At 50.8% G+C, this 23,233-nt stretch overlaps 1 protein-coding gene and 1 long non-coding RNA gene across 4 annotated transcripts in view; one reads left to right on the plus strand and one right to left on the minus strand.

The window, feature by feature from the left end:
• Positions 1–4,753: 4,753 nt before the first annotated feature.
• LOC146896032 (IgGFc-binding protein-like) overlaps positions 4,754–23,233 on the minus strand; it is a 28,169-nt gene continuing 9,689 nt past the window's right edge. Inside the window, exons 5-17 of the mRNA XM_087907324.1 lie at positions 22,320–22,905; positions 22,022–22,221; positions 18,978–19,119; positions 17,391–17,728; positions 16,575–17,148; positions 15,659–16,275; positions 14,762–15,299; positions 13,222–13,790; positions 12,145–12,718; positions 10,624–10,823; positions 6,639–7,022; positions 5,027–5,298; positions 4,754–4,918 (exon numbers count right to left, since the gene is read on the minus strand). Coding sequence (XP_087763450.1) covers positions 4,909–4,918; positions 5,027–5,298; positions 6,639–7,022; positions 10,624–10,823; positions 12,145–12,718; positions 13,222–13,790; positions 14,762–15,299; positions 15,659–16,275; positions 16,575–17,148; positions 17,391–17,728; positions 18,978–19,119; positions 22,022–22,221; positions 22,320–22,905 — 5,004 coding nt within the window. The 3' untranslated portion in view covers positions 4,754–4,908. The remainder of the gene's footprint in view (positions 4,919–5,026; positions 5,299–6,638; positions 7,023–10,623; positions 10,824–12,144; positions 12,719–13,221; positions 13,791–14,761; positions 15,300–15,658; positions 16,276–16,574; positions 17,149–17,390; positions 17,729–18,977; positions 19,120–22,021; positions 22,222–22,319; positions 22,906–23,233) is intronic.
• Positions 20,991–23,233, plus strand: part of LOC125404400 (uncharacterized) — a 45,300-nt gene continuing 43,057 nt past the window's right edge. For 2 of the 3 annotated variants that reach the window (XR_015738156.1, XR_015738157.1), the window contains exon 1: positions 20,991–21,724. This is a non-coding gene — a long non-coding RNA (uncharacterized LOC125404400). The remainder of the gene's footprint in view (positions 21,725–23,233) is intronic. The other variant, XR_015003519.2, reaches the window with a different exon arrangement.

Below are 23,233 nucleotides of genomic sequence, written 5' to 3' on the forward strand. Positions count from 1 at the left end.
GATTAGAATCTCTTCACTGGCTCTGGGGACCAGAGAGCCTCTTGTTTCACCACTGCCTTCCCAGCCCTGGGCTTCCAGGCACGCAGACGACCACTCATTTTTAATTTTTTTTTTTACATGGGTGCTGGAATTTGAACCCAAGTCCTCATGCTTTCTCAACAAGATCTCTTACCTGCTGAGACATCTCCCAAGCTCCTAGTATTTCTAATTATTTAATTTAAAATTGGTATTGATAAACAGGTCACATAGTGTAATTTCCCCATTTATACAATTCAATGACTCTTCGTGTGGCATATTCATAGGAATTTCAAAACATTTGGCAATTCCAGCATGCCTAAAATGTATTGTGCCCACACTCACCCCTTTAACCTCATCTCCATCACGTTCCTGATGCTCCTCCTGCTTCCGTGTCTTTTTTGGTGTGGCTCGTGTGCAGGTAGCCACAGCTGCTGTGTGTTGTCGAGTGCCATGATCACAGCATGTCCAGGAGACAGCATTTCACAGCGTTCTTCACCATCATCCAGCTCTTGGGATCTTTCCAGCCCTCTTCCTCAGCATTCCCTGGGCCTTGGTTAGGATTGAACACTCCTCAGTCACTCACTCCCGGCACTTATGGGTGACTTCTGAGTCCACTCATGAGTCATGGCAGTAATGTCACCACTGCAGATGGGTGATTCTTTGTCCAAGGCTGAGGGAGGCACTATGTTATGAGTGTAAACACAAATACTTAGAAGTCAGTTTTAGATGTCCATTTAGCCCAACCAGTTGTAGCCCCCACCCCACCCTGCCTCTTTCAGAGTCTGCAATCTCCTCAGCCTTGGACTTTTAATAAGGCTCACAGTGCTAGGCATGAATTCCTTCCTGTGAAGCAAGCCGTAGATCCAAAGAGTGATTAGTTGCCCTCAAACAGTCAAGCTACTGTTGCGCCAATGGGCATAGCTTGCCTCGTCAGTATGGTGACAGGTAGGACCCAGTTGATGACTTTTCTGCCACAGCAGATTACAGAGCACATTCCGGTACCATTAAACTAGCTAGCCAGCAGGGAGGAAGCTTCCAGTTCAGTTCCAGCTTAACCTATTTGTATCCTGCAACCAAAGTGTGTGGTGCCTTCAGCAACATGAACATCTAGTTCTGGTAGACAACCATGAGAAACGTCCATAGCCTGTATTGTTTGGAGGGCCTCTGGGGCCTCCCTGATGAAAGACTCATAGGCATTTTATGCATAGTACTGAGATTTTCATTTAGTGACTTTGACTTCTAGGAGTATGCAGACACATCAATTCCTGTTTTTAGTGTTTAATTTTTTATAAATAATGTTTTCAGTTAGTGTTCACGTTAATCATCCCTCAAACCCCATCTTTTCCCCATCCCCGCTCCATCCCTATCTGAACACTTCCCATACCTCATAGCCCTCCCTTCTTTAACATCACATATGTGTTCCTACTTCCCCTTAGAGTCCCTCCCTCGTCATGGTTCTTTTCTTGCTTTCTGACCTCTGCTTTTTCTCATTCCAGTTTGAACACAGAATCTTAAAAACTCAGATCTAAGGTCCACAAATGAGAGAGCGCATGTGGCATCTGACTTTCTGTGTCCAGGTTGCCTCACCCCATAGGATATTTTCCAGTTCTATCAATTTGTGAGTTCCAAAGTACAATAATTTTAGTATCTGTGCTCACTAGTTTAATATAATCTGACACAAGCTATAGTTATCCGAGAGGAGGGAACTTCAATGGAGACATTGCCTCCATAAAGCAAGTCTGTAGGGCATTTTCTTCATTAGTGATGAGGGGAGGACCCAGCCCCTTGTGGATGGTACTACCTCTCCACTAGAGGTCCTGGGTGCTGTAAGAAAGCAGTCTGAGCAAGGATGAAGAACAAGCCGGTAAGTAGCACAGCTCCATGGCCTCTGCAGCTGCTGCCTCCAGGTTCCTGCCCTGTTTGAATTTCTGTTCTGACTTCTCAGATGATGAACTGTGATATGGAAAGGCTAGTGAAGTAAACTCTTTCCTCCCCAAGTTTCTTTTGGTCATGGGGTTTCATCCCTGCCATAAAAACCCTAAGACAGAATAGAGGGAGCTTTCATGTTCTTACAGAAATGTAACTATGGAAATTGAATACTTTTAGTGTTTTCCTGCTATAATTCCTCAGCATGTAAATATCAAAAATATCAAGTTGGTATATCTTGGATTTTTTTGTTTTGTTTTGTTTTTGTTTTTTGAGACAGGGTTTCTCTGTAGCTTTGGAGCCTGTCCTGGAACTAGCTCTTGTAGACCAGGTTGGCCTTGAAATCGCAGAGATCCACCTGCCTCTGTCTCCCGAGTGCTGGGATTAAAGGTGTGTGCCACCACCACCCGGCTCAAGTTGGTACATCTTTGTATTGTATTAAAATGTTTTTTTTTTTTTTTGATAGGGCAAAACTGTAGCCCTCGATGGTCTGGAACTCACTGTATTCCACAGCTCCTCTCTCCCCTCCCCCTGCTCTTTTGTTCTTATTGCCTCCTCTTCTCGGTTACACCCTGAGCATTGGTGATGGGGTGTGGATATAGGTCTGAACACCACATTAGAACTTTGAAGTCTTAAAGAGACCTTGGACTTTTAGAATGCTGAAATTTATAAAGGCTTAAGTGTTTGACAGTTGAATCCTGATATTAACCCAAGAATCTGGGGGACAAGAATTGAATGGTTAAGCTTACAGTGCTATGTTTGTGTAGCAGGTTGATAAGGGATAGTGGGTCCTGGAAGAGCCCACTGAGGGTGGTGGAATTCCTAGGCTAGTGGTCCTGGACGGTAGAAGAAAGCTGCTAAGCACGGGCCTGAAAAGGAGCCAGCAGGCAGTGTCCCTCCAACATTTCTACTTCAGGTTCTTGCTTGAGTTCCCGGCCCCCCTCAGTGATTGGTGGCGACCTGTGAAATGAAGTCAGTCCTCCGCCATCCTTAGTTGCTTTTGGCTGTGGTGTCTGACACAGTGGCAGAGTGAAACTGGAATCTAGGGTTAGATCCTCATTCTCCTCAATGCCATTGCTAAACCTTTCTGCCTCCTGGCTAAGCTGATGATATTGAAAGCTACCAGGCTCTGCTTCCATTCTTGTGACCCTTCTTTGGGACTTTAGCGTGTCCCCATGCTGCAGCCCAGAATCTCAGTCATGTGTATCCCACCCATCACACCGTCTCTCTGACTCCGTAATGTCGATGTCCCATCGAGTCATTAGACTGTCTATGTCTTCATCTGGCCCTACCCACTTGTCACCACACTGCCCTCAGCCCTTGTCACTCTCAGTCACACACCTTCTTCATTCATAGCCTCCAACCAGAACTCTGACTGCAACATTTTAGCTACTCTGTCCCAGGGTCCTAGAGGCTGGATGTTGAAGACTCTGCCTAGTTCATAATAAAACTCTTGAAAGAAATTTTTATATTTACTATATTCTTGGCTCCACGTTTCTTGGACCCGTTCCCATCAGATTTACCCCTCCATCATTCTACCAGAAACTCAGTAAGGACTCAAATCAGCGGTATCATCTTGTTCTGACGCGTAATACAATATAACAGGAGCTTAATATGTTCTTTCAGTCGGGTGCTCGGCACCCTCCTCTGCTCTCTGGGCTGGTTTGAGTGGGAGTGGTCCCCAGAAACTCGGATTTTTGAACACTTGGTTCGCAGCAGGAAGGAGGCGTTGAAGAGGTTAGGATGGGAGAGACTTGGTTGCAGAAGTCCCTCACCAGGTTCTGAAAAGTAAGAGCTTTGCCCAGCTTCCTGTTTTTTCTCCACGTGTATTTGCAGTTGAGATGTGATCTCTCAGTTTCCTGCTCTGGTCTCCTGTTGCTGTGCTTCTCCCGCCACTGTGGACTCCCCTTTGGAACCATAAGCCAAAACATAATCTATTTCCTAAAGGTCGCCTTTGGTTATGGTGTTTTATCATAGTGTGATATTTTGAAAGAAAATGGCCCCCAAAGGGAGTGGCAATACTAGGAGGTGTGGCCTTGTTGGAGGAAGTGTGTCACTGTGGAGACAGGCTTTGAGGCTTCCTATCCTCAGGATACCACACGATGTGACTCAGTCAGCTTCCTATTGTCTGTAAGATGTAGGACACTTGGCTATTTCTCCAGCTCCATGTCTGCCTGCATGCTGCCATGCTCCTCGCCATGATGGATTGAACCGCGGAGCTGTAAGTGAGCCACCACAATGAGATGTTATCCTTTATAAGAGTTGCCGTAGTCACGGTGTCTCTTCATGGCAGTAGGAACCCTAACTAAGACCCACAGCAACTGTGGAGTAACTGGTTCATTTTCCTAGCATCATCTCTGTTCATTTGCCTTGTTGATTGAACTCAGGAACTAAATCCTCACTCCAACTCTGAGAAAATCCGAGCCTTTGTTCTACTTACAGGTGATGGGACCAAGTCAGTGAGGAAGCAGGAGACTCAACAGGCTTGTCAGTGGTAAAGCCAGAATCTCTCTCTCTCTCTCTCTCTCTCTCTCTCTCTCTCTCTCTCTCTCTCTCTCCCTCCCCCCTCCACCTTTCCCCCCATCCTGTCCTCTATCATTTCACCATCCACTCTTCTAGTCCCCTGTCTCTATGACTCCCCATCTCCCCAGTGCTTCCCCACTCTGGCCATCTGCTCCTTCACCTGCTGTGCCCCACACATGAGCCCCCGTCCTCTCCTAGTAGACACTCATCATAGATGCCATCATCATCCATGTCTCCCACTGTGGGGAGGAAGCTGGGGAGACAGCAGGAGGCAGACACGCTGGCATACAGCTTGGGTAAGACATTTACTCAATGCTTTCAGATGTGGCCTCAGTGGCTCAGCAAGGGGGAGGGAAGGGAAGGGACACACAGGGCATCCTTCAATCACTGTAGCTTCTGGAAGATGCAGGTCTTGAAGTGTCCATTGCCAGTGCTGGCTGATCAGCTGGAACTGCAAGAGACAGACACTTAGCATTTCATGCTGCAGACTAAGTACCCAGCCATCCACACTACCTCCTCCCCCAGTCCCTAAAGTCTGGCTTCCATTCTCCAGCCTCACCATGGGGAGAAGTCCCGTGCTCTCCACTTCTCCATCGGTGTCTTCCCCTGACATTTACGCACATCATTATTCTGATACCCATCGAAATTTCCACAGGCCCCACACAGCAAGGCCGCATGGTCATCACCAACCATCACATCCAGATGCCCGTCTATTCCAAGCTGGACCTGGACCCCTGCCTTCTGGCGGACGAACATGGAGCCATCAGACAGCTTCCTCACAGACACAGATGTTAACACGTTAGTTGGGAGATCCACTCGGAGACCGTTCACCTGGTGTGGGGGAGGGGAAATGGAGACGTGAGACCTGAGTGACAGAAGAGCTGAGGGACCTCAGCTGGCGTCCTCATGCACAGTAATGATTCAAGCACAGGGATGGGAAGGCGCTGGAAGGGATGGGGCTTGGAGAGGAGGGTTACATGAGAGATGGACAAGTGGGAAAACAGCTGGAGCTGTGTGTCCACACAAGCTCACTGTGCATGCTTATCCCCATTGCAATGTGACTCAAATTAACTTACTAATGCTTTCAGAATCTCTATGTTAATATTTGCCAGAGGACAGAAGGCTGGATAAATGGATCCTCCCCAGATTCCGAAGCTAGGGGAAGAGCTCCTTGGATCAGACAGATAAGTAAGCAATTGAGCAAACCTGGGCTTACTTCAGGTTCTAGCTTTCAGAATGAAATAATGATTTAGCATATCCTGGTTGATGCCTCTTCCCCATGCACCGTTTCCTCATGTCCTCTCATTGTAACTATTCTCAGCTATCGGTACAAGCATGTGCTGGGCTCTAGGGATCTTGGCACAACCATATACTTACTGGGTTCCTAGAGGGGATCGTGGAACCTGGAAATTGACTTGGGGAATCCTAATACTTCCTGTGATGTCAGCTTGGCAAATCATAACACCCCCCCCCAAGACGAGAAGTGGACAGGCAGTCCAGGCTAGCTCAGTGAGATGCAGTCCTGGGCTTGTGTTGGATCAGTTTCTGCTGTGGTTTCTGCTCAGTTTTGGTGAGGCAGGTGGCACTTCCCTTCATGAAACCAAAACTATCTAGGAACGAAGTGTAAACTTCGTAGGGACACTCTTCTTTAATTCCAGCACTAAGGAGGTAGACCTGGGTGGATCTCTGTGAGTCCAAGGCCAATCTGATCTATAGAGTAAGTTCCAGGACAGCCAAGGCTACACAGATACATACAGACATCTGGTCTCAAGAAATTAAAAAGTAGACATTGGCTTCAGAAACAAGTCTGAAACCTAGAGGTGTGAATTGACAGGGTAGCTGGAGTGTCTGGGACCGTCTCTGGGTTTCCCAGATATGGACTCAGTCCATTCATTTCCCTAAGGCGGTTTGTATTTGTTTCCTGCCACTGGTGACCAGCGGAGGCTTGATTAAGACCAACAGCAAAGCTATGCTGTTACCTGAGTGTAAGAACTCAGGCCAAGGAGAGGGACCCAGGCTGACCTCTAGAGACAGGTACAAATCCAGAAAAAGTGCAGAGACCCAGATGAGGGAAACACCACAAAATCACCGGATAGCCAGGATGTAGGACATTGTGATAGGAAAAAGAAAAGCCCAGGGAAGACATCCGTGCCCTCTGTGCCCAGGCTTACCCACACGCCGTTGCTTCGGGTCACAGTCACAAGTCCATCCTGGAAGAAGATGTGGACTTTGTCCACGATCTTGTTAGTTCCATTGCAAGACTGGACATCAGCAACAACACGGTACCAGGGCACAGTCTTCTGGAGTCCAGGGCAGCGAAAAGAAAGCTCATAGACACCAGGGGAGCTGATGGCATTGTGAACCCCATCAAAGGTGATAAGGTTGGCTTTCACAGAGAGGGAGCAAAGACCTTTGGCTGGCCAACAGTTCCGGACGCCTGCGCGTATCTCACAGACATGGCCATGTGAGCAGCCAGTTGGATAGCATGTCAGGCCGGTGCTTGGGGAGCAGAAGCAGCGTTCACTGCAGTCTGAGGTCATCAATGAGGAGTTCACCTGTGCACAGAAAGGAGTGGATGGTGTGCATTCACACAGGGAGCCTGTGGAAGCTCCTGGTGAGAGATGGTGTGTGTCCTCTACCCAATGGTAGTCTCAGTGATTTGTCAATAAAACCGCAGAGGCCAGGCTGTGACAAGCTCATGTTTTTCTCAAGAGCCTTGACAGTGCACCCCATCATCAGCCTGTCTCAGATTATGCCGTTACTATGAGAACAAGCCTGGGCTAGTCCGTTGGAGGATGAATCACCGTATGGTACAGACAACGGTTCCAGCCTAGGCCACTTGCCGTGGTTTGAATATGGCTTGTTCCCCTGAACCGTGCAGGACTACAGTCCTCAAAGTTTTGTATTAATGGTGTGAAGAGACGGGAGACTTCATCCAACTATAGAGTGAAAAGTTAGGAATCTGACTAGGTTGGGAAAGGATGAATAATCCTAGATGCTCTTGAAACACTAGTATTGGCCTATGGCATATGACCATTGTAATTGGAAGGGAATCTAGGACAGAATGCCTATTCGCGAGGCGCACAACCACCTGGAAATAAGAAGAGCAGGGGTGATGTGTGTCACAAGCAGACCCAGCCACAAGGAGGCTGGGTAAGTTTTGATTTATCCAGTTAGTAGGAAATATTCTTTTCAAATGAATATAAACATTAGTTACTTTAGGGGAAAAATGACTAGAGCTGAGCGTTGTGGCACACATGTTTAATCCCAGCACTCAGGGCAGAGGCAGGCAGATGTCTGTGAGTTTGAAACCAGCATGGTCTGCAGAGCGAGTTCCAGGACAGTCAAGACTATGTAGTAAGACCATGTCTCGAAAACAAAAATTCTTTTTCTTTGTTACTAGTTTGCCAGAAGTTTGGCTGTGCAGATTCAGGCTCAGAGACCAGTGAGACAAGACCATAAGGACGATATACATGGCTTTGTTTTGTAAAGAAAGGACCCATCCTCCCTGGCGAGGCTGAATGAGAAGGGAAGGGACAAAGTACTCAGGATGAAGTGATGAGTATCTTACTACAGTCCTTGACTCTAAGTCAGAAATAGATGTGTAGCCTTGGGAAGCTGACCGCATTTATAAAGTCTCTAGGATGGCATAGCCAAGATAGAGGTCTTATGACTCTTTAAGGAGAGAGAGACTACATGTTGACGGGGACATGCAGCTGCTTTCATGATGACAATATGCAGCCAGGGGGCCTCTTGGTCTTCTAGTCTCCAAAGCTGCGAGTCACACAAACCTCCGTTATCCATAAAGCAGTCCTCCCTAGGCATTGGTTTACAGTGACAAAAGGGCAGTGGCCTACAGCAGCATCTTCCTCTGTCCTGTTAGGTGACAGATGACTCAGGACTGGAGGATCCTACCTCAAACTGCAGCGATAGGACTAGACACACAAAAGAGGCCATTGTTTTCAATCTATTCATTTTATAGTGATAGAGTAACTAAGTACATAACGATATTCACTACCACAGAAAAAACTAACTGGCGGAGAAAGGTGGGTGCTGGGGACATCTCCAACTGTCCGGAGCCCACGGCATGGCAGTGCCTCTCCTCGAACTGATATCTCTTTTCTGATCATCTAATCCTGATTTTTTTGCTTTCCCAGACCCAAGACCCTTGACCCCCTTGCCCCGAGCTCCATCCTCAGGTCTCAGTCTTGCCATTCCCTCCCTGGAGAGGTCATCAGATTTTGTGGATAGAAAATGGTGTCTGTTCCTCAGGGGCCCTGGGTCAGAGAGAGTAATGATTATAGATGTTGGAATGAAGCAACTGGTGAAATCTGGATGGAGTCAACCGATAATGATATCAAATAACTGAGAATTTCCTGGATTTGATTTATTATCTATCACATAATCGATTTCCTTATTCTCACAGCACCCATGCTTAATGATCCTGGGGTAAAGGAGGCACTGTGTTTGCAAGAGAGTCTCAAGTGGTTAACGGGAAGTAACAGGCACACACTCCCAAAGAGAAGGGGGTAGAGTGTGCATGGCATCAGTGGATGAGCCTCGAAAAAGGGCACCCCACACACGTTTACACTTGTTCTAAAGCTTAATTAATTAAAAGAACAAAAATTTGAGGAAAAAAACTCACAAAAAAACGTTGAAAACTTGGCAAGAAAAAAATCAGTGTAGTTATCACAACAGAGGCATTCTCCTGGGTCCAGAAGTCCCTGAAGGTACTGGATTGGAAGATGCTAAAACCATTCTCTACAGTGATGTAGTTTTTGCATGTAACATACCACGTCCTACTGTACACCTTAAACCATGCCCAGTACAATGCAAATGCTACATAAACAGTGTGGTATTGACCCAGAGGGGACAACAGTTAAATCTGTATATGCTCCGGACACTTGTCATATTTTCCCTATTCTGAGCTGAGATTCAGTGAGCTGAGTGTATTCCGAGGTCATTTGTATGTATCTGTGGACTTCCCTCTGGATGCTGGATTTACCAGTCCCAGAGGGTTTAGCAGTGCAGAGGTCAGGGATGAGATGGGAAGGCTCAGAAAGCTGGGGATAGGAGAGGAGGTGTGGAAATAGAATGAGTGATACAAAAGTAGGGTCTGAACTGGGAAGTGAATGTGAAAGTCCAGAGGAGGTTGTAGATCTGACCTCGGGGATCCTGGATGGCTTCCGGGAGGCAGGGAGACCTGAAGGAAGGGGCAGAAATTTGGATCCACTGGCAAGGTGCACAAGTTAACTGCGTGGCTGATGAGTAGTGTTAGAATGCCTTCTCTATTGTGCAGCCTCTGTAACCGGTCTTGGATTGTTGTGGTCACAAGATGAATTAACATTTCAAACAAACTTGGCCACACAAAGAGCTTTTGAAAAGCATCAACAAGGATAAGTTAACTATTAAATCCCAGATCACACTGTTGAATGATTGGCAGCTGAGCCACCCACGGCACTGCTATAGATTCTATTCTTCTTGCTGAATGTGATGGATGGGAGAATGATCCTGTGCTCACCGGGTACCAACTGCCCTGCGCATCAAATGTCTATGGAGCCAGGATGTTGACCCAACCATTCTGCAAGTGAAGAAGTTCAGAGAGGGAAGGGTAGTGGAGGAATGCTCCCACACCAAAAGATAGCCATTCCCAATTCCTGGGACCAAGCATGCTACCTTAAATGGAAATGTGTGTTTGCAGTGTGATTAATGTTATTAATCAGGAGAGTTATCCTGATTGTCTAGGTGGGGAATCCTGTGGACACTCATAAAAGGACTATACAGGGAGATGTCAGGTGTCCCAGAGAAGTGATGGCAGACACTGGAGTGGTGTGGCCAAGCCCAGGAAAGACCGAAGCCACCAGAGGGTGGGAGAGCAAGGAGTAGATTTTCCTCCAGAACCTCTTAAGACAGTGTCAGCCTTCCACCGCTTTGACTGTAGTGCAGTGAGCCTGACTGACTCTTGGTCTCCAGACTGGGGAACTAAGTTCTCTTGCTTTGACCTGCTGAGTCTGGGGTGACTCAGTACAGCAGACACAGCTGGGGACGGGTGATGGTCCCCATGTCCCCATCCTTGAACAGAAACCCAGAGCACAGTAAGTCTGAATGTCCCTCCAGCTTCTCCACCCGCACTGCCTGCTTGGAGTCCCTGCTCACCGGCATGTAGTGGCCATTGTAGGTGCAGCCGCAGTGTTGGGCAGGAATGCACACACCCTGGGAGAGCAGGAAGTGATCGTCACACTCAAATCCTTCAAAGCACTGAGTGGTGCACTGGGTGAGGCCAGCGAGAGCAGCACAGGAGCCCTGGCAGGAGCGTGCGCAGACAGAGTAGTGGCTGTGAGCAGGACACTGGAGAGCTGTAGGGAGAGGAGGCAAGGGTGGGCACACCTATTGCAGGACACTGAATAACTTAACTTACTGACCTCCCAGCCCTGGCCAGGGTGGTGCTGAAGATGCGAATGCTGAAGGCAGTCCCCAGTGCTGTCTTACAAAGCTCACATCCAGGTTTGCAGACAGCAACAGCTGACGTGCTGCATTGTGGGAGATCAGGTAGGGGGGTTGTGAAGATGAGAAATCTGGGACAGTCAGGCCTGGAAAACTGACATGGCTGGGGTAGGATGGGAAGGTATGGAGGAAGGCTGGGCTTGAATTCAGGGGACCAGCCATTAGACAGGGATGGGACCACAGGGAAAGCCCAAGAAGAGGGTGGGCATGGGGTGGGATGGGGTGGGCAAGCAGATTGTCAGGATGGGTTGGGGAGGTGGGGCATTGACTCAGATAGTATCGGAAGGCTCAGGCTAGTCAGAGTGAAATGGGGAGGCTCTGACAGCGTGGAGTTGGTATTGGGGGGGGGGCAGGCAGAGTATCGAGTTGAGATGGAAGGTGTAAGCAAAGGATTGGGATGGTACAAGAATGGGTTTGACAATGGGGCAAGAGAAAGACACAGAGATAATCAAAGATAAGGCACCGGGCTCCGACTAAGTGTGGTAGGATGTTGCGACTATCATCAGATGGCCACTGGGGCAGGAGCTAAGGACCGGGTTTGGGGTGAAGTCTGACTTCAGTTGGAAACGCAGCAGATGCAGGGGAGTGAAGGACTACCAGGCACATGTCCAGAGAGCACAGGGGGCACGGACCCAGCCTCCTGTTTAGGCTAGAGACAGTGCCCACTGTCAAAGCCCGACTGATTCAGTGCTGTTAGATGGCACCCGGGCACTAGGTCTGCCTAGGAAACTGAAGGAGAAATGGCTCTATGCTGGAGCACCGAGGACCATTGCTTTGGCATGGGGCATCTGAGGGGACCTGCTCCTACCTTGTAATTTGGAAAGAAGTGTATTGTTTTGAACTGGGGACCCGTTGCCTGTGGCCTTGCACTGAACACATGAGAGGCTACTCGGTCTGAGGGAAGGGTCAGTGAGCCACAACTCAGGACTCTTGTGGGCTCTCAATCCATCCAACTCCCTTCCAGGTCACTGCAGAAAGCTGAGAACGGCCCTGAGAAGAGGTGGGTGTGAGGTCTGGGGAGAGTGGACTCTTGACTAGAGTCTGAGACCCCTCAGTCAGAAGGAGAGTGGGAAAGCCACAGAGGATGCAGGGGCAGGGCTGGAGGAGGCCCTGTCACAGGCAAGGATTTCTCCATAGCCCAGAAGGCTCCAAGAGGGGTCCCCAGACACTCACGGCAGAAGTCTTTTGTCCTCCAGGGCTGCACGGTTGCACCAGCTGCCTGACAGGCTGCGGTATAGGCTGCCAGGCTACGGCAGAGGTACGCTTTTCTGCCCTTATGGGCACACAGGTCATACACACATTGGCGGAAGTATTCCAAGGGACTCAGAACCTGGTTGCAGGCCGCGAAGGGGCCTTGGGGGTTCCGCATTAGTCCACAGGCTTCGTTTTTCTCATGTGTTTCTCTCTCCTTGGCTGAGCATACAGGGCAGCCTTGGGCTCCACAGCCCTCACCACAGCCCAGGGAGGAGCCGGGAGCTCGCCAGGAGGCTCCAAAGGCCTCAGCACTGGTGGCTATGGCTCCACTGGACAACGCAAAGTCGTCACTCCAGTTCCCATTGAAGTTCCCAGAGAGGCCACAGATACGTCCACGGAAGGGACTAGGGATGGACAGGAGGATATGGGTATCACCATTGAAGAGAACCTTTAGCCCTCTCTTTGTCTGGAAAAACATGTTTTGGCTTTCCACAGTTATAAACATGGAGCCTACAACCACGGGCAGGTTCACAGCTTCACTGTCCACAGTCACCTGGGTGGAAAAGTCAGTCAGGTTAGAGGTCAGAGCATGTTTTAAGGAAGGCCCTTATTGTTCTGCAATAGAACTTCGTCTTTCTCAGACCCTCATGGCAGAGCTAGGGACTTTTTAGAGTGGAGTGAGGTCAATTCAGGCTCCCATGGTAGGGATGTCTCCAGTAGGTTTCAGGTTGGGACCTTCAATTCCCAAAACACCAGGTTCTGTGGTGATCTCAGGACTCCCCACCCCCCTTTCTTTTGGTTTTTTGAGACCAGGTTTCTCTGTAGCTTTTGGAGCTTGTCCTGGAACTAGCTCTTGATGACCAGGCTGGCCCCAAACTCACAGAGATCCACCTGCCTCTGCCTCTGAGTGCTGGAATTAAAGGTGTGAGCCACCACTGCCCGGCCTGCTCCCAGGAGTCTAAGTTGTCAGTGTCCCCTAAGAACTTCCAACGTAGGGCATGACTCCAGATGACCCTACATGTGTCCCTCTATCAGAACAGGTTTGTGTCTACTCACCTGTGGCCCTCGAGCCAGGACCACAACATGGCCCGCCACGGTAACCACCACTCGCTGGGGTTCACCTGCCAAGTTCTTCTCAAGCACAATGGAGAACTCCTCATCTCCAGGTTTCGGGTGGCAGACTTGTGCCAAGATGTAGGAGCAGGAGCCATAAAGGTCATAGACCAGTCCATCGGGTGTGACATAATGAATGCCATTAAGGACCATCATTAGTTTAGAGCTTTTGGGATAGCAGGCACGTACGCCATCCACTAACCGGCACTCTTCGTGGATACCACAGGACTCTATCTGGCAGGTGACCTGCCCATCTGACTTACACTCACAGAGCCATTCACACTCAGGGCCTGGGTAGAACGTGGCACCCAGCTGGTAGTAGCGTCCATTGTAGAGGCAGCCGCACTGGCCCACGGGCACACAGGTGTCACCACTGAGCACAAAGCCAGAATCACAGGCACAGCCCTCACGGCAGGTGGTTTCACAGCCCTCGGGGGCCGAGAGGCTTGGGCAACTCACAGGGCAGGAGTCGCCACAGAGCTGGTAGTGACTGTTGGCAGGACACTGGATGGCTGTGGGGATAGAGCAAGGGAGAGTCAGGCAGAGGCAGTGGTGGCAGCAGAAGGGCTGGTGTGCAAGAGCCTGCCTGAGACAAGCCGGTGCCGCTGGATTGCTATGGGACCTGACATAGGACATATGACAGGGGCACTGATTTGGGAGCTCAGGTGTTGGGGTGTGACCTCGTCTCCCTGAGAAGCATGTGCCATCCTGACAAATACTTCTAAGGCAAGGGACCTTCTGGGGGATGCAACCACATGCATCTGACCAGAACAGACCAGAACCGATTACGGCTGCATCGGGGTGCATGACTAGGGACCCATGAGTGTGGGAGATCTGTCACCCTGACTGAAGAGAAGGAAGATGGTGCCGACATGACTGGAGCACCCGCTGGTCTCTCAGACATGCTCCGTCTCAGGGTGCGACCCTGCCAGTGTGTATGTGATTGGGTGCCATTGACAGGGTGCCCCTACTCAGCAGATCTGCCCGAATGTGCTGCCCCCCACCTCCTGATTCAGTCTGCTTGAATCTGCCCAGGACAGGTCCTGATTCCAGCTGAGGGGGTTTGACGTCTGACCAGTGTGTGGCAGGCGGTGTAGGGTCTCACTGGGCTCTCTGACTACTCTTGTGTGTGTGGCAGTGGTCCAGTGTGGGAGATGGTCCAGGGGCTTCTGACTGGGTGTAACTCCCTTGACCTCTGACAGGGGCTCCTTGCTGAGTAACTGTCACTGGTCATATCCAAGTCCACTAGCAAAATGTCCCTTCCAGAGTGGTCTGCACCCAGGCTGTGTGACTTCGAGTGCGTAGCTGGGTCCTTCCCTACCCCACTGGTGGTTTTCAATATCAGTGCCAGGATGTTCCTCTGACAGGAGGTGGTGGGGCTGGGCCTTGAGCTTCACTGGAACAACAGGGCTCTTGTCTTAGAGCCCCTGGAAAGAGTTGGGGGAGACCCTGTCTGTGTGGAGCTGCAAGGGTCAGTACTCACGACAGAAGTCTGGTTTCCTCCACTCTCCAAGATGGGCCCTAGCATCCTGACAAGCTGCCACATAGCTGGCCACGGCAGGACAGAGACCTCCTGGATGGCCCTGAACTTGACAGGCATCCAGCAAGCAAGCCTCGAAGTACTGCGTGGGTGGCACGAGGCTGTGGCAGGGTGCTAGTGGACCTGCGGGGGCTGTGATGATGCCGCAGGCGTTGGGGCCACGGAAGGGTTCCCGTTGCTCAGGTGTGCAGGGCTGTGGGCACTGCCCATTCATGCACTGGTCACAGCCTGGGGCTCCGCCCACCTTCCAGCTCTCAGGTTTCCTCACTGCTGTCTCATCGTCATTGGGATTTTTGTTGTAGTTCCCGCATAGGCCACAGAGGGCGCCTGCATAGGCTGCAGGCACGTGCAGGCGCAGGAAATTGTCTTCGAAAGCCAGGGAGAGCCCCCAGGTGGTGTTTACCACCAAGCCTGTGCCGCTCATGTGAACAAGCAGTCGTGAGTCCAGCTCGAAAGGCAGCATTATCATCTCTCCATTCACCTGCGGATGTGGGAGGGAGGAGTGAATTTAGCACCGTCTATACAGGCTCCAATCCAGTCTACACCATTCAGTATTAGTAATCTTAAGCACATGCCTGCTGGTTATCAATAGTAAAGACACAAGTAACATTTGTTCTCTGTGCTACCGTGAAGCAGGTACTTTCAACACTCCTCCCTACAGAGGAATAATGGAAGGCTGAGTCTGGAGAAGCCTTTGCTTCTAGCTTTCCCTAGAAAGCCATTGCTTTCTAGCTTTCACAATGTAGGCTGAACCCAGCATCATGGTCCTGCCAAGCTGGGAATGGTCCATCCCTCATCTCTCCTGTCCAGCAGAGGCTTCGTGGCCCACAGCCCACTCACCTGTAGCTGCCTTGGCCAGCGGGCGCTAAGGGTCAGGCTGAGGCCGTAGATATTCAGAGTGACACTGCGGGTGTAGCTGACCGCCTGGCTGCCCCTGTGCTCATTGACCACAGTGACATTGAAGTTTTCAGTCCCTGCGGGTGGTGCATGGCAGGGTGCGCTCAGCAGGTACTCGCAGGTGCCTTGGAATTCAAACTGGTGCCCATCGAGGGTGATGTAATGGGGATCGCCCAAGACTATGCACTCAGCTATGCTTGTAGGTTGGCAGCTGAGCTGGCCGGAGGGCAACAAGGCACACTTCTCATCTGGCCTGCAGCTGGCAGACGTGCACACCAGGGATTCACCTCCAGGTCCACAGCGACACCTCTCAGAGCAGCTGGCATCAGTCCAAAACTCGGTGCCTGCTTCATGGTATGTGCCATTGACCCAGCAGCCACAGCCACTGTTCAGGGGAACACACTCCTCAGCACTCAGCACGAAGCCCTGGTCACACTGGCACCCCTCCACACAGGGCCCGTCACATGCAGCTGGGGTTGTGTGGCGTGCAGGGGGCGGGCAGCTGGCTGGACAGGGTGGGCCACAGAGCTCATAGTGGCTGTTGTCAGGGCAGGCCATCTCTGTGGGCAGATGAAGGGCGGGAGAGAAATGAAAAATGGTGTTGGAGTGGCCTCTGGGCACGGAGTGGCAAGAGACATCAGCAGAGACAGAAGGGGACAGGGAGACTCCCAGATGCAGTGATGCAGTCGGGGAGGGAAGCCGAGACAAAGTAGAGCAGATGGCGTGAGAGGCAGACAGAGATGATGAACAGGGGACACACAGAGACAGCCAGGAGACAGCGACAAACAGCAGCCAGCAGAAAGACCCAAAGGGTGGGAGTGGAGCCAGCCCAGCCCTTGCTCTGGTCCCCACCACTCACCACAGTCAGCCTGAGTCCTCCAGTCCTTGATTTGGATGCCAGCAGCCTGGCAGGCAGCAGCATAGGCAGCCAGTGACTGGCATAGTATGTCTTTGACTTGACCGCCCAGGCAGACATCCAGCACGCAGCCCTTGAAGAAGTCCTCAGGAGGCACATGGGCATGGCAGCTGGTGAAGGGGCCCACTGTGTCAGGAGCCAGAGGTCCACAGTAGCCAGGACCCTCATACTCCTCCACTCGGTCCTCTGGACACACTGGACAGGAACCCTGACATTCATTCCAGCAAAGAGGGTCCCACCCTGGAATCTGCCAGCTGCCACCCCAGGTGGGTATTGAGGATGCCGCTGTGCCGTTAGGGAAGACTTGGTCATTTTGGGGGTTTTTGTCCATGTTTCCACAGAGCCCACACACTGCACCATAATAGCTACTTGACAGTACAACCTCTACCCTCCAGTTCCAGTCATAGATGATTTGAAGCCCGAAGTCTGTCACCAGCATAGCCTTGGAGCCCCCGTGGACCACTGAAATCCGCCCACCAGCCAGATAGACAGGCAAGGCCATCAGAACTCCATTCACCTGGAGAGAGAGGGAGACCAGTGGGGTCAAGGGAGCAGCAAGCGTGGAATTGGAGCTCTGCTGTCACCGTTCCTGCCCTCCTCCTGCCATGGGCTTCCTCCTGACTGGCATGGTCACCACCAGGTCTTACCACTTGCTCTCGGGTACGAGACCTGGCATCCACATCTATTTTAGACCTCTCGTTTGACCGAGAGGTCTAAAAGGTCCTTTGAGAGCCTGAGCAGCCACCCTACTGAACGTACCTGGACTCTGCCAATCTCCTTCTTGTGGATGGTGATGCTGGTGTTGTAAGTAGTCACGGTGACCTTCTTCACACTGGATACAGCAGGGTTGCCCTGGCTCTCGTGCTTGGTGATGACCGTGAAGGGAGTCAGACCATCAGTGTTGACCCCAGGACAGACACTCCCTGCCAGCAGGTAGCTGCAGGTCCCATGGAAGTTAGTGTTCAAGCCATCGAAGGAATGATAGTGAGGGTCTCCCCACACCAGGCATTTGGCATCATAATTGGGCACGCACACACCCTTGCCACCTTTCTCTGTGCATGTTTCCTGGGACCGACAGGTAACACCTTGGCACGGGTCTGTGGAAACAGGAGACATGTTCTTGAGTGACTGCCCACTACAAGCATACCTGTTCCCAGAATCTAACTCAGAATGAGCCAGGGATATTGGCTTTGAACGTTGTCACGGGAGATCAGATTTCCAGCAACGGAGTTGACATGTAAGTCCTAGGTCCTAGGGTTGCTATGGAAGAAAACGTCAGAGAGATGGCCCCGTAGGCAAGAGCACTTGTTGCTCTTGCAGAAGACCTGGAATAGGTTCATAGCATTCCCATGGAGGCTCACAGCCATCTGTAACTCCAGTTCCAGGGGACCAAACACCTTCTGGACTCTAGTCTCTTGTTCTTAGGCTCAAGACCTCAGGTTTGGGATTTCCTGGTGAGATTTCTGAGTCTGGGGCCTCAACATTTCACACTTGGACTCAATCCCCAGTCTAAATCTCATGGCATGAGGTGTTAGCTCCATTCACGGGTGGTGGTGTGTTCTGTCTTAGGAGTCTCATTACTTGGATGTAGACAGTGTCCATGTCCGAGGCTCTGTGTTAGTGTCACTATATCCATGTCTCCACTTATGGGACACACATACACACTTAACAATTAGTTAGCTGAACCTCGAGCCTTAGTCTGGGACTCTGTACAGACTAAAGTTGCTGCAAGCTTTGGTTTGGAATCAGTAGACAGCAGCTGGGAGAATGACCGTGTGCATTTGTCTGCAGGGTCAAGCAGCCTGCTTTGAATCTGCCCTGCAGTTTAAAGTTCTGCTCCTCAGTATTATATGACGTAAGCAGAACCATCCTCTAGATCATCCACAGCTATCTGTGTGCCCTATAAGTACAAAACACACCCCCAAAGGGCTGTGGATAGGACCCCACAGCTGTTCGTATTAGGGAGGCATAGCAGTGGCGCCCGAGAAAGTTACGTCCCGCAAATAACCAGTCCTCCACAGTCAATAAGCCCACGGCTTTGCCTAATGGGGCTCCCCAAGTGGTCCACCTGTTAAACCCCAGCTGTCACTGCTGTCCAGTCCCACAGCCCTGTGCAGATCTCCACCATCAAAATCTTGTCCTGAGGGTCCCGCAGCCTCAAATCCCTTAAGGTTCCTTGACACCCAGACTGGGTAACCTCTGCCCTTGGCTCCTGGAATCCCCGCCCGAAGTCTGACACCTCAATCCACAGGTCTTTGCACTTCTCACCATGAAGTCATGTCCCCCTCAGCTCCCAGCCTCTGTCCTGTGTCCCCCCCACACCAGCCCAGCCCCACTGCACAGCACCTTTGGTGACGCAGGTCAGGATGCCTCCTGAGGGCTCGCACACCTGTCCTGGATTGCAGCTGTGATCCTTGCACACCATGCCTTCTCCTGAATGGCACACACACTGCTGCTGGCAACTTTCAATGAGAACCGATTCCTCTGGCTGTGGGGACAGAGAGCATTGCCATCAGTAACGAGAGCAGGGTGCTGACTCCGGCATTCTCAGTCTTCTGGGCAAAGAGAGCACACACAGTGGCGACTCTGCAGCATGGTCCATTGTCAGTGAAGCTGAGGCACAGGGGACCGTGAGGCCCAACTCATTCAACTACTCATTCACTATTCGTGTAGTCACCCATTCGTTCCAAAATGTGCACTGTTTAGAAGCAGAGTTAAACAGTCAATGAAAACAAAGCAAGCAGGCAGAGTGGCGTGTGTCATCTTATCACTAGGGAGGCCGAGGCAAGAGGATTGCTGAAAGTTTGAGACCAGTCTGGACTGCATAGTGAGTCACTTAGGGCCACATGCCAAGACCATCAAAACCAAACAGCAAAGGCTCTGGTGCAGACTGCTCATTCCAGACCCAAGACAAGATGACTTAATATCTTTATGTCCTGCTTTCCTCATCTGCAGGCTGTAGATATAATAGGACAGAATGAGGACAGTACGACAGAGTTCATATAATGCTTAAAAGTACAGGTGAAAGCAGAGAGACGCCTGTTCAGTAATCCAGGCTGTTTCATAAAGGGGTAATGGTGAAGCAAGACTGGGGAAAAGACAATTCTTGTTAAAGCTAAGTGATGAACAGGTGTACCGTGTTATATGCCACTACGCATGTGCTCGATGAGCATGGTAAAATATTTCACTCTTCTTGTAACATTACGTTTGATTTCATAATGAAACGTCTCTATCTGTGTGATGTGTATATGTGCATCAGACAGGCCCTGGGCAGTGTCACGCATTTGCTTTCATTGTTATTGTTCATGGGAAGAGAAGTACAGGGAGGACACTGCTCTCAGGATCTTCACAGTTCTATAAACAAGGCAGAGTTTCAGCACACACGCAGACACACGCAAACACACAGACAAACACACATGCACAAGGACACACATACAACCCCCCACAGGCAGACACACACAAACACCCCACACGCACAGACAAACACACACACATGCACAGACAAATACACATGAACACCCAAACACACACAAACATACACACAGACACACAAACACACACAAACACCCCCCCACCCCCCACATAAACACACACACTCACAACCACAAGTTAAGGCAGCGCTCTATGTAGGGGAGAAGGAGGAGGAAGCACAGGGAGCAAGCAGCTGCTATAACATAAAATCTCCTCTCTGGTCCTGGGAAACAGGAGAGGACACCGGCAACTGTTATAAACTGGGACTGGAGTAATGGCTCAGTGACTAAGAGCACTGGCTGCTCTTCTGAAGGACTAGGGTTTGATTCCCAGCACCCACACGGTGGCTCACAGCCATCTGGAACTCCTGTCCCAAAGGATCTGATGCCTCTTCTGGTTTCTTTGCTGACACCAGCCAGGAGCACACATGGTGCACAGACATACAAGCAAACAGAATGCTCACATAAAAAATAAAAATAAATCTTAAAAACTATTATAATCTAAGATATTGGAGGATCAGGTAGTCTGGTTCCCTGCTTTTCAGCTATAGGACCCTCTCTTGCGGTTGTAGCTTTCTTGAGCAGAAGGACTGTCACTCAAACGAGCCAGCCAGATTAAGCTCATGTCAGCAGCTGTGGCTTTGAGCGCTCCGTGGATCTGCAGAGAAGGTTAGAGCTGGTTGTTCTGGCCCCTGACGGTGCAGCTTTAGCCAAGACTTGGTTTTTACCAGCCCTTTCCCCATCACAGATCTTTGTGAGCTCTCGGTGACCCTATACTCGGTTCTAAACTGGAGGCAAAGAGCTTCCCCCTCTGGCCTGGTAGTGATTGTCATTGGCTGCTGCGGAAGAGGCGAAGCTGTGATTGGTGCAAACACCCCTGCAAGGCAGTGTAAGCATGCTGTTCAGCTTCTCTAGCAAATCAGCCGTGAGACAGCCCGGTCCCCTGTGCGTGGAACAGTCACCAGTTCCGTGGTGTTAGGAGAGTAGGCCAAATAAAAGGCCTCCGCTGAGTGATCTTTTTGGCCTGCTTTTCAGTATTGAGGGCTGAGCTGGCAACACGAAGAGAGCAGCGAGACAGATGGCAGAGTGCGGTGGCAGCAGAGACAATGGAGTGGCAATGGCAGCCCAGCAAGCCGAAGTGGAAATGTTGCAAGCTTGACTGCCGAAGGAGACCGCCGAAGGAGAGACCAGCTGAATTAGCGGAGGGCCGGACTGCAAAAGCAGCAGAGCGGCTGGCTGATTGACAGCTGAAGGATGGGAGATAACAGCTGCAGTGGGGATAGAGGGCGGGGCAGAATTAGGAAGGATGAAGGAGGACAGGAGGCTGTGAAGAGCCAGAAGAGAAACAGCGGGCTCTGGTGGCTGGAAGAGTTCCAGAGAGCTTTGCATTAACAAGAATCGTGAAACTTCCAAGCTAAAGGACTTGTTACCCAAGCCTGATCCAGAGCTGTGACACTAGAGGCCGCCACCTGCTCTGCCCTGCTTGCCGCTCTCAAGCACCTGCAGAATCAAGTGCCCAGGACCACCACTTGAGAAGCTTTTCCTTTCTTCCAGATGATCTTTATCTCAGTAGAGCAGGACTCCACCAAGCTGACTGACAGTGGGGGAGCCATCTTGGCCCAGGCATGGTACAAAAAGGTTAAGTCTTGACTTCAGGAGCCAGGAGAGAGTTTAAAACATCACGATTCGTAGTGATGTTTGGAGAGGTCTTTACCACTGCCATGAGGAGGGTAGACCAGAAGGAGGAAAATTAAGGACTGGACGAGGACAAGGTGTACCCAGTCAAGGTGAGGGGAGGGGACAGATGTGGGCAGAGAGATAGTCAGGAAGTTGGGTGGTGGGAAGGCTAGAGCGCCGATGAGAAGTAGGGGTTGGTTCAGGAGGAAGTTCCAGGTTCTGTCTGGATGGCTGGGTTCCTACCTCATAGTAGACACCATTGTGGTGGCAGCCGCATTTCTCCATGGGCACACAGCCTGTGATGCTCTGCAGGTAGTCGGTGTCACATTCGCAGCCCTCAGAACACGTGTCCAGGCACTCTATCGGGGTGGTGATGGTTGAGCAGCCCAGGGAGCAGGTGTCTGCGCAGATCTCGTAGTGGCTGTGAGCGGGGCACTGCATTGCTGTGAGAAGGGGGCGCTGATGAGGGTGGGGGCTGGGGTTCTACCTCTTCTATCCCCCAAGTTTCCCCTGTCCCAGCCCTCAGTGTCCCATCACTCACGACAAAAGGTTTTGGTCCTCCACGGCTTGACGTGCCCTCCAGCTGCCTGGCAGGCACTCACATAGGCATGAATGCTGCTGCAGAGAATGCTCAGGTTGCCGCCACCCAGGCAGAGATCAAAGACACAGTCTTTCAAGGGATCCTGGGGGTCAATCAGCTTGTGGCAGTCAGCCAGTGGCCCCGTGAGGTTGGTGAGCAGTCCGCAGAACTGGTTATCATGATATTTTTTCTCCATGGTTGGGGAACACTTCGGTTTGCAGTCCTGTCCCGGTTTGCAGGCAGGTTGGGGCTTGGAGGAAGAGCCTGGCACAGTCTTCTCCCAGGAGTTACCCAGCTCACTGGGACTGACAGCCTGTGAGCCATCGGACTTCTGGAAGTCATTCTTGGGGTCTTCATTGTAGTCCCCACACATGCCACACATGTGTTTATAGTAGTTATGGGGAATGGTGACACGCACGTTGCTGTTGAGATCATAGGACACGTGCAGGCCAAACCTGGTCTTGATGACCACATCTAAGCCGTGCTGGAAGGCCTGAACACTGCCTCCATCCAGAATCACAGGCATCTTCGTGGTCACGCCGTTCACCTGGAAAGTGAGGAATGCCAAGCTTCAAAGGGCACGCTTCGAGGCAGTGAGTCACTAAATATTCCTAGTTTGTCCCCAGATGTCCCTGTCTGACACTGAAATCTAGAGTGACCCCTTGTTTCTGGGCCTCAGATTCCATGTTTGTAAAAATATGTATAATAACTGTGCCTAATCCTAGCCAAGATCTTGAAATATGACCACATTTGGGAAAGGGTCTTTGTTGGTGTCATTAAAAGTTACAGTCTTGACATGAGGACACCATGGATCAGAGTGGCCTCTAAATTTAATGACAAGTGCCCTGGGAGGTAGTGGAGTAGGACAGAGACCA

Source organism: Myodes glareolus, chromosome 1 (assembly GCF_982192425.1).
Source record: "Myodes glareolus chromosome 1, mMyoGla1.1, whole genome shotgun sequence".
NCBI classification, from domain to species: domain Eukaryota; kingdom Metazoa; phylum Chordata; class Mammalia; order Rodentia; family Cricetidae; genus Myodes; species Myodes glareolus.